General features: G+C 43.9%; 1 protein-coding gene across 2 annotated transcripts; it reads right to left on the bottom strand.

The window, feature by feature from the left end:
- Positions 1-1217: 1217 nt before the first annotated feature.
- Positions 1218-10003, bottom strand: ARL2BP (ARF like GTPase 2 binding protein). 2 transcript variants are annotated; one of them, XM_069738740.1, is made up of 7 exons: positions 9891-10003; positions 8922-8975; positions 8594-8655; positions 7785-7891; positions 7338-7423; positions 3080-3176; positions 1218-2455 (listed from the first exon to the last, which is right to left on the bottom strand). In XM_069738740.1, exons 2-7 carry the CDS (start codon positions 8957-8959, stop codon positions 2372-2374), a joined length of 474 nt encoding a protein of 157 aa, XP_069594841.1. In that variant the 5' UTR covers positions 8960-8975; positions 9891-10003; the 3' UTR covers positions 1218-2371. The 2 variants fall into 2 exon arrangements, with proteins under 2 accessions (XP_069594841.1, XP_069594842.1); XM_069738741.1 differs by having other exon boundaries at positions 1218-2308.
- Positions 10004-11238: the final 1235 nt, after the last annotated feature.

Below are 11238 nucleotides of genomic sequence, written 5' to 3'. Positions count from 1 at the left end.
TTCCAGTATTTCCCAGAAATATTTATTTTCTATCACATACAAGACAGTCGGTCCTATCCACTTCTATGGGATTTTTACTTACATCTTAAATATATTGTACCCCCCGCAGTCAGACGGCCGTATAAATCAGACCAAGATGGGAACGGACTGGCCGGCGGCTCTCCCGATCTGAGCGTGAAGGCTTCATGTACTTCTGTGTAGCGGTCACGCTTCACTTCCGGCCAGTCCGTATGCTGCCTTCTCATCGTCTGACTGCACACAATGCCCCATTGATATAAAGTTTGGGTTCCGAGACCCCCTCACAAATCAAAAGGGCTTTTAAAGACCCCTTATACCCAGAATTGGCCATATAATAGTGAATCTCTGTTTACTAACACATGTAACAGGGTCCATTTGGTCACTTATTTCGGGATATTGGCATCTTTCACTTTTTCATGGCTGTGTAGGGTTTTTTTTGCTTTGACACGCACTATCAAACTTTCTATACCCCTTCTCTGATCCTATAGGGACTGTCAGCACCGAATGACTGTTCAGATTAAGTCTTGGTGCCTCATTGCTGTTCAGGAGGGCTGGTCCAATAGTGAACAACTCCTCCTAAATGGGAATTGGTAGGTAGAAGTGTTAACTTCTAGAGTGGTGGACCTCTGCTTGCTGGGGATCTCCATCCATTGCCAGAATTGAGCTGCAGTCAATCGCACTATTGCACCATTCATTTGCTATTGGACTGGCAGTCCCTTAGACAATTAATGGGGTGACAGTATAGCGCATGCACTATTGTAAGCCTCCTAAGTTGGTGGGAGTCAGATTGCTATAACCTATCCTTTTCATTAGGTAATAACGGCTTCCTACCTGAATATCTCTGTTAAAGGTGCAGCCAGACAACTGTATAAATCGAACAGAGATGGGATTGCAATGCTCGGACTGGCTAGCGGCACTCCTGACCCGAGTGTAGAAGTATGAAGCGGTCACGCTTGGGTCAGGAGAGCAGCCGGCCAGTCCGTGCATTGCGATCCGATTAATACGGCCGTTTGACTGCATCCTTGGAAGAAACAACTATACGAACACACCTCAACTTAAAGGATTGTTCATGTTGAGTTTTTGGAGCAGAAATGCTACAAAAAGAGTGATTGGAGAGTTTCTGCACCAAAGAACATGGTGTGAACATATCTTAGGAGTTCAGACCGTGGCTCATAGTATAGAAATGAAACAGTCATAAATATTTTTGATATTTTATTAACAAAACACCTTAAATACGATATACAACAAGGAGTCACCGGATGTACAGTACAATCGATATGTAGACACTCCTACATGGCTTACTGTCAAATTCCTTAAGTACAGAATGTATGAGACCCTCCCCCAGGTGTCAGACCACCAAGTGCTCAGGAACAGCAGAGTTTTGAGATTAAGGGGGGGGGAGAGTCTGTTCTGACCTACAACCCTGGCTACGGGGCTTTTTTTTGTCTTGCAGCTTGCTTCCATGACGTGGGACAAGTATGGCACTGTTAAGAAGCATCTTACAGGGACATAAGTGAAAACGCGCTGCTTCTGTCTTACGAATACTTGCGGATTAATTTTTTTTCTGTGTGTGCTCTTATGACTTTTTTTTTTGTCCAGTAGCATCACAATCGTCTATGTATGGTTGACCTATAGGGTCATGTCAGCTTCCCATCCACTGGAATTGGAGCCATGGTAATGGCTGACCTTCGCCTTTTCCACACTCCCTGAAAGTGAATTAGTTCTGGAATTGGCATAGGACTACGAGCGATGGTTTCAATAAAGTTACACGGGGGATGGGACTATCCCTTTAATCACAGTACTGTACAGTCGATGCAAACCACAACTACATTTGGACATATGTACAAACAAGTGTAACATTTTCAAAAGACAAATGTAAAAAAAAAGCAAACACACTATTAAGAAAAAGTTTTGCCCCTTTAAAACAGGTTTTCCCACAACGGACTTTTCTTTACCCATCCACAGTCCCGGAGAGAAGGGTCTTGTATCTGGGGGTCCCATTGATCACAAGAAGAGGCGTCACTTTTGCCCATTCTTCTAAACTTCAGTCCAGAATTAAGGGAGTGGTTGCAAACTGTTCCTCCATTCATTGTGTATGGGACTGACTCTACCACTTGCATCAGTCCCATGGACACGGCATGGGGTGGAATCAGTGCTGCTCTATAGAATCCTGACCAACGTGAGGAAGAATGGCGGCCCGTGAGCCATTCTCAGGATCAGCCACCCGCAGGAGAGGCGATTAGTGTCCTCCCCTTTAAGGACTGTTGATTGTGGTTGGTTCTTAGTCAATCTACAGAGAAAACCATTGAAAAGGCGACAAGATAAATACAACAGACCACATGGCGGATTGTCTCTATGAAGAAGACGATACTGAAGAGTTGAATAATGGCGTCACCACTAAGCCACCGCTCAGATCCAAGCCTCGTCCTTCTTTTTCCTTAATCAGGAGACAGAAGATGCTGTTAGTGGCTGTGATTTCCATTACCCAGACTGCAGAACTTTCCATGCTAACAGCTTATGTAATGTGCAGAAAATACTCAACATAATGTGCAATGTGTTGGCGGAGAACACTGTAAAGATGGTGGAAATATGAGCCTAATGCGGCTTCTACCGGCATCGGGTGACTGATAAGTCTCACCCATGTGTGTACATATACACCTGTCAATCACGGAGCGCAGATTAATCTAGTCTCTGCTTATGGTCTTTCGCCAGTGTTGATGGGGCGGCATGTTGGGAGTGGACCCTCCTGATTTATTAAGAGGCGCAGAGTGACGAGCACCGCACCACACGTCTCTACTGGAGTAAGATTTCTAGCGAATATCATAGCTCCTCATAAATTTGATGACCAGGGGGTCGCAATGTCCCTGTCCTGCCCAATGGTATGATCATTTCGCTTTCTGAGAAACTTCCAAACAACAGATCTCCGCTGCGGCCTGTACTGGAAGGCTCATACCGGTGTATTATTTTAAAAACATTCATGGTTAAAAGAAAGTGAAATATTTTATTATTTATTTTTTGCAAACTACCCCTTTAAGCACCAGAACACATTTGTGGTACTTACAGCTTTGTAGTCGAGGAACATTTCTTTAAAAGCCAGGAAGTCTGTGAAAGTCAGCAATATGTCAAATATGTCCCCGGCCATTTCCTGACGATGAGATCTGCCACGAAAGCGTTAAAATTAGAAGTAATCTGAAATCCCCTCCCCGCTTCATAAGTAGCTCTACTCCTCAATTCTCTGAAGGTCTTGCCTCCATATTTGAGACCACATACACAAGTGGCCTTCTATACCACGGCTAGTGTCCGGCAAGGAGTGAGTGGCAAATACCTTCTATACCACATTTCCTCTGAAAGTTTTCCCATTGACCAGAAAAAGGACAAGCTATACAGTCCCGGCATTCATGGCAGCCTCAGAGTAGAGTGTAACTAAGTGGATGGTTTTGGTGCACAGAAATGACTGCACCAACCTGTGGTCTCAAATAGGCAAGACCCGCGGAGAATAGGAGACCATCTGGTAGACGTTGACCATGACCGGGACACCCCATTGGTCAGACATGTGAACGTGCTCCATGGGGGCGACGACACGGTCTGGACATTTATGGGCATCTGTGAGAATGGGATCAAATGATCCTACAGAGAGAAACCAGGTGGATATTCGGCCCCCAAACAACAGCACCACGAGGGCTGAAAGGACAACTTGGTACTGTGATTTTTAGTTACAGTGGCATGTAAAAGTTTGGGCGCCCCTGGTCAAAATTACTGTTATTGTGAATAGTTAAGCAAGTTGAAGATGAAATGATCTCTGAAAGAACTAAAGATGAAACATTTCCTATGTATTTGGCAGCAGCATAACACCAACGGTCCTGTGTCCCCCAATGAGGCGAAGGAGAAATGTGTATTTTTATCTTTTACATTTTAAAAATTACAAAAAGAAAAATGGGCAGATGCAAAAGTTTTGGCACAGACGGAGGTTTGTGTGATCAGATAACATTGACCAAGATTTCAGACCTTAATTAACCTGTTAGGGTTATGGTTTGTTCACCATCATTGTTAGGAAAGGCCAGGTGATGCAAGTTTCCCCACTTTATAAAAGCCAGCCTCCTCTAACCTTGTGCTAAAAACAGCAGTCATGTGTTCTTCTAAGCAGCTGCCTAGAGCTCCGAAAATGAAAATGGTGGAGGCCCACAAAGCAGGAGAAGGCTATCAGAAGATATCAAAGCGTTTTCAAGTTGCCCTTTCCTCAGTTCAAAATGTAATTAAGAAATTGCAGTTATCAGGAACTGTGGAGGTAAAGATAAGGTCTGGAAGACCAAGCAAAATTTCAGTGAGAGCTGCTTGTAGGATTACTAACGAGGCAATTCAGAACCCCCGCTTGACTGCAAAAGACCTTCAGAAAGATTTAGCAGACTCGAGTTGTTATACAGTCATGGCCAAACTTTTTGAGTGACACCAAAATTATATTTTCACATGATCTGCTGCCCTCTGGTTTTTATTAGTGTTTGTCTGATGTTTATATCACATACAGAAATATAATTGCAATCATATTATGAGTACCAATAGGTTATATTGACAGTTAGAATGAGTTAATGCAGCAAGTCAATATTTGCAGTGTTGACCCTTCTTCAAGACCTCTGCAATTCTCCCTGGCATGCTCTCAATCAACTTCTGGACCAAATCCTGACTGATAGCAGTCCATTCTTGCATAATCAATGCTTGCATTTTGCCAGAATATGTTGGTTTTTGTTTGTCCACCCGTCTCTTGATGATTGACCACAAGGTCTCAATGGGATTAAGATCTGGGGAGTTTCCAGGCCATGGACCCAAAATCTCTATGTTTTGTTCCATGAGCCATTTAGTTATCACCTTTGCTTTATGGCAAGGTGCTCCATCATGCTGGAAAAGGCATTGTTGGGTGCCAAACTCCTCTTGGACGGTTGGGAGAAGTTGCTCTTGGAGGACATTCTGGTACCATTCTTTATTCATGGCTGTGTTTTTAGGCAAGACTGTGAGTGAGCCGATTCCCTTGGCTGAGAAGCAACCCCACACATGAATGGTTTCAGGATGCTTTACAGTTGGCATGAGACAAGACTGGTGGTATCGCTCACCTCTTCTCCTAATAAGCTGTTTTCCAGATGTCCCAAACAATCGAAAAGGGGATTCATCAGAGAAAATGACTTTGCCCCAGTCCTCAGCAGTCCACTTCCTGTACCTTTTGCAGAAGATCAGTCGGTCCCTGATGTTTTTTCTGGAGAGAAGTGGCTTCTTTGCTGCCCTCCTTGAAACCAGGCCTTGCTCAAAGAGTCTCGGCCTCACAGTGCGTGCAGAAGCACTCACACCAGCCTGCTGCCATTCCTGAGCAAGCTCGGCACTGCTGGTAGTCCGATCCCGCAGCTGAAACAGTTTTAAGATATGGTCCTGGCGCTTGCTGGTCTTTCTTGGGCGCCCTGGAGCCTTTTTGACAACAATGGAAGCTCTCTCCTTGAAGTTCTTGATGATGCGATAGATTGTTGACTGAGGTGCAATCTTTGTAGCTGCGATACTCTTCCCTGTTGGGCCATTTTTGTGCAGTGCAATGATGGCTGCACGTGTTTCTTTAGAGATAACCATGGTTAAGTGAAGAGAAACAATGATACCAAGCACCAGCCTCCTTTTAAAGTGTCCAGTGATATCATTCTTACTTAATCATGACTGATCGCCAGCCCTGTCCTCATCAACACCCACACCCGTGTTAATGGACCAATCACTAAAACGATGTTAGCTGCTCCTTTTAAGGCAGGACTGCAATGATGTTGAAATGTGTTTTGGGGTTAAAGTTCATTTTCTGAGCAAATATTGACTTTGCAAGTACAGTAATTGCTGATCACTTTGACATTCAGGAGTATATGCAAATTGCCATTAGAAAAAATGAAGCAGTAGACTTTGGAAAAATTAATATTTGTCTCATTCTCAAAATTTTTGTCCATGACTGTACATTATTCTACTGTTCAGAAACACCCGCCCTTCATGGAAGAGTCGCCAGAAGAAAACATCTCCTGCGTCGTCACCATTAAATTCAGTGTCCGATGTGTGTAAAAGAGCATCTAAACAAGCCTGATGCATTTTGGATACAAGTTCTGTGGACCAATAAGGTTAAATAGAACTCTTTGGCCACAATGATCAAAGCTATGTGTGGAAAAAAAAAAAAGACACAGAATTTCTAGAAAAGAACATCTCGCCAATCATCAAGCATTAGGAGTGGATCAATCATGCTTTGGGGTTGTGTTGCAGCCAATGGCACAGGGAAGATTTAATGGGTAGAGGGACGAACGGTATGAATGAATGAAATTTCAACATAATCTTGATGCAAACATAACACCACCTGTAAATAAAAAATGGAGGTTGATAAGAGGATGGCTTCTACAAATGGATAATGATCCTAAATACGTTAAAATCCACAACAGAACCTCAAAAGGCGCAAGCTGAAGGTTTTACAATGGCCCTCACAGTCCCCTGATCTGATCATCATTGAAATCTGACTAGACCTCAAAATAGCAGAGGATGGAAGACGACCCAGGAATCTCACAGAACTGGAAGAATTTTATTAGGAAGAATTTCATTAGGAAGAATGGATGAAAATTCCTCAAACAAGAATTGAAAGACTGTCGGTCCGGCTACAAAAAACATTTACAAGCTGTGATACTTGCAAAAGGGTGCGCTACTAGGTACTAACCATGCAGGGTGCCCAAACTTTTTGCACTGGCCCATTTTCCTTTTTGTAAGTTTTAAAATCTAACAGATGAAAAATATATATTTCTTTATCGCTTCATTGTGGGACACAGGTAACCATCCCCCAATGAAGGCTCCCAGAAAGATTTTACGGCGAGTACCAAAAATCCCTCTTTTTTGCCTAAAATACAAATGAATTGTTTCATCTATAACTTTAGCCCTTTTAGAGATAATTTCATCTTAAGCTTTAATTGTTCACAGCAACAGTAATTTTGGCCAGCGGTGCCCACACTTTTACATGCCACAGTACAGTGAATTATTTTGGTTCAGGATGGACCACGTCTGCTACGATTTACCACGGTCATTACAGGATTAACATTATTTGGATTTATTCTCACCAATTGTTGTTTGCTACATTCATAGTTGATGTATTTTCAGGAATATATAGCGATATCTTATGTATTTATTACATAAATAATAAAAGTTCGGCTTCAACAAGACAATCCAATCTTGGATTTGTAAGTCTTATCTTCTTAAGGATACTGGTAGGCGAAAAGATTAGATTCTGACCTCTCTACTTTTTGTTTTTAACCCGTACTTTGTCATTACACACTTACTGTAAGGAAGCGATGAATGTGCTCATGTTAAATGTTGGAATCCGCTCCATCAACTGTTCTTCTATGAATTTCTCCACTAAACTGATCTACAACAAAAACAATCAAATGTGCATACAGTAAATGTAATCCCTTAATTGGTTATTGTACTTTTGAAAGTACTAGTGGGCTAAAAAGTTTTAAAAAAAAGTAAGTTTCAGCACCTATCGTGCTGGCAGAATGCTCAATAGGAGAAGCCACTCACTCAAAATTTGATCACATAGTAGGACTGGTCAGATTCACAGCTTCTGTCTTACGGAATATTTACACCTTTTCACATAAACATATTTATGGAAGGAAAGTTAACTTAAGGCTGGAGGTGAAGACACGTCACTTAAACGGAATCTGTCAGCAGTTTTTTCCTATAATCTTGAGAGCAGCATGATGTAGGCGATTTCTTAATTTACTTACATATTCATTAAATATTGGAGTGTATGTAAGTTTATTTTCTTCGGTATCTTCAAATTCTTGGTAATACTTTTCCATGAAGTTTCCCTGTAGCACTTGAAACTGTTCATCTAGAAAAAAAAAATACAAAAGGAGTGTCACATATAATACACCACCACTGCAGTCAATTAATGAGCTCAACATAAGGCGCTGAGCTCAGTGATTGTCTGCAGCGGTGATGTCACGTTGACAGCTGCCCACCACTGCAGCCAATACGCTCAACGTAAGGCGATGAGCTCAGTGATTGTCTGCAGCGGTGATGTCACGTTGACAGCTCACCATCACTGCAGCCAATTAATGCGCTCAACGTAAGGCGCTGAGCTCAGCGATTGTCTGCAGCGGTGATGCAAGCGGTTTGTATGATATCACTGCTGCAGGGACGGAGGGCGAGTGCAATCCGATTTCATCACTATACATCACAGGACATGTTTAGGGTTCTCTCCAGTTTCAGAGATGGCCACCACAGTGACAGGGGCGAGTCTGGCCCGCAGCAAAGCACAGATAGTGACAGTGCGCTTTAGCCTTATCCCTGCATTCCCCATGATAAGGAGGCACCATATTGGAAGCAGGAGAAAGGGAACACCAGTCTGACAAAAGGGAGGGCACCAGCTGGGGTAACTATACGTGAGAAATATATAGGGACGTGCCAAGATAAATTCTGTCCCCTCCTGCCAATAAATAAGCCAAAAGGTGTCACTCTCCACCCCCTAAATCTAAGCCTCCAAGCAGTGATGTAGAGGAAGCATGGTGGGGCAGTTGTGGATCACATTTACCCATTATGATGTCTTCCAAGTGTCCGACCACACAGTCAAATTCTGCATCCTTGGGGGAAGAACTGCAATGCAAAAAAATGGGATTATACAGCTACTTTGACATGGATTTTCATCATAAGCACACCAGCCTCCTCCGGTCTAGGAGATACTATATTCTGAAAATTGGTTGACAGATCGGTACGGCAGAGCGCACGATCATTCAGTCGGCACCATTATAGTCTATACAAGCCTTGGCGGGACCCATGGATGTGTAAACACCATGGGGGGATAAGTGATGTCCGAGCAGTGGAGACCTCCCAGATACTATGATCATTACATGTGGTCTTACATTGATAGGGTAAAGTTCTCTTCTTCTAGATCCTCCATGTTACATGGACTAGACCTGCGAAAAGGCAGAAAAGATGAAATGTAACATATAAACTATGGACAGGTGATATCCAAAACTACGCTGAAGACTAAAGGAGACCCCCGACCCAGTAACAGTTCCCAAGGAGACGGATCTGCTGACACTTCTGGATATTGTTATGTCACGTGAGCGCTGCAGCCAATCAGCGGCCACCCTTCCCTCAGACGTCCGAGTAGTGGACAACCCCTTTAAAGGTGAACTGTAATTTGAAGCCAGAGACAAATCCTCTGGAGAATCTGTATGGATGCTGGTGCAGGTTTAGATGTGGATTCGCCACGATGATGCAGATTTAGCAGTGAATCCACATCTGATCCACAGCGAACTGGCAGACCCACCGGACCGCGTTTCGCAGATGTCTGAATTTGGCCTTTTCCGTACAAACCAATCACGATGCAGCTTTTCATTTTTAAGAAATAAGAGCTTAGCTGTGATTGGCTATGAAAGTGTAACAATATTAAAAGCTGAACTGTGATTGGCTGCGAGGGTGTAACAATAATAAAAGCTGCACTGTGATTGGCTATAAAAGTAACAATCAGAAAAGCTGCGCTGTGATTGGATGCGAGGGTGTAACAATAATAAAAGCTGCACTGTGATTGGCTGTGAGGGAGTAACAATAATAAGCCGAGCAGTGATTGGTTGCTATGGCAACAAAGGCAATGTTCAACTTTTACTTCTTTTCAACAAAAGGTTAATAAAAGTGAATAATGACGTCATATAATCAAAAAAGCTCCGCACGAACACCATGGTTTGTAATGATGGCGCTTTGGTAAATGTCCCTTCGTCTCCCTTGTGTCCATGCTGCTGGAGAGGAGCTAAATCTCAGCCCAGACAGACACCGTCACATTTCCTGCACAGACCAGAGGACGCAATAGTAATGAAGATTATACATACGTGTTATCGCCACACACGGCAGAATACAAATAAAGCTTTTCTTGTTGCCTACAGGACGCCTTTCAGTTCCGGGATGTGCCGCATTTACGCTTTCGTTAATCATCTCCTGCTGACCAATAGGAACGGCTGATGAATAGACGTGCAGCGCCGCAACCAATCAGCGCCGAGGATCCGCCGTTACCCGTATCCACGGCAACGGAGTGTGGTTGGCCTGCGCGCGTCACGAGCCCTGGAAGAGAGTCTAGATCCAGTTGTATTGGATGGAAACGTGACTGGGGGCGGAGATCAATAAAGTTTTATACAATTTGTAGTGTGAAAACGAAATAAACACAACAAATGTTATGTCTGCTTTCAGTCCTCCGCCACACACAGTATTACACTGTGCCCCCGTATATTATGGAGACCCTCAGTGCCCCACACAGCATAATCCCCTACAATGCCCCCACCGTACCCTCTATACAATGAGGCCCCCAAAAAACATCAGAAAAAAGGCCAAGAGGCTTACCTGCCCAGGCCTCCAAACAAATGCACCGACAGGGTGCAGCGGACCCAATGAAAGATGGTGGAAACAGGTGCAGCAATACCGATGAGACAACCACTTTCAATGTAGTGTTGGCTGTTTGGTAAATTAGTGCAGAAAATATTATAATAATCTGTACGCGGCGACGGCGTTGTTCACATACAGGTGGTGCAGAGCATCGGGCTTCCAACCTAGTATTAGCCTCCAAACAAATGCAGCCCCCCTGATCTAAGAGTATGGGCGTCAATAACAGGCTGGAAGCCTGCACCACCTGATGTGAACAACGCCGCATACAGATTAGTAGAATTTTTTCTGCACTAATTTACCAAACAGCCAACACTACATTGAAAGTGGTTGTTTCATCGGTATTGCTGCACCTGTGTTTCCGCCATCTTTAATTGGGTCCACTGCACCTTTATAGTGCATTTGCTTGGAGGCCTGGGCAGGTAAGCGTCTCTGCTTTTTTACTGGTGTTTTTTTAAGAATTTTTTTGGGGAGGATTTCTAAGTCCTCTTAGGGTATGTGTCCACGTGCAGGAAACGCTGCGTGTCTGACTCTGCATAGAGCCGCAGCGTCAGACACGCAGCGTCCAGATGTTACAGCATAGTGGAGGGGATTTAATGAAATCCCGTCTCCACTATGCGTGGTAACACGCACGCGGCGGCCCTGCGACTCCGGACATGCTGCGCGTCTTTTCAGATCGCAGCATGTCCGTATATCTTGCGGCGACGCTGCGTCGCCGCAAGATATAGCACAGGGCGCTATGGTGGGGAGCGATTATGCCGGATGTGTGCTATGAACACATCCGGCATCATCGCGTCCCAGAAA

The sequence above is a fragment of the Ranitomeya imitator genome, chromosome 9, assembly GCF_032444005.1.
Source record: "Ranitomeya imitator isolate aRanImi1 chromosome 9, aRanImi1.pri, whole genome shotgun sequence".
NCBI classification, from domain to species: domain Eukaryota; kingdom Metazoa; phylum Chordata; class Amphibia; order Anura; family Dendrobatidae; genus Ranitomeya; species Ranitomeya imitator.
The sequence above is the reverse complement of the archived record's forward strand: the minus strand, read 5'-3'. Positions and strand labels throughout refer to the sequence as shown.

Bases quoted from the DNA above. Each gene is read 5' to 3' on its own strand.
- ARL2BP (XM_069738740.1), bottom strand. From the start codon at position 8,959: ATGGAGGATCTAGAAGAAGAGAACTTTACCCTATCAAT. The intron at 7,424-7,784 runs GTAAGTAAATTA...TTTTTGTTGTAG, and splicing joins CTCCAATATTTAATGAATAT to ATCAGTTTAGTGGAGAAATT. The intron at 2,456-3,079 runs GTAAGTACCACA...CTCCTGATTAAG, and splicing joins TGTTCCTCGACTACAAAGCT to GAAAAAGAAGGACGAGGCTT.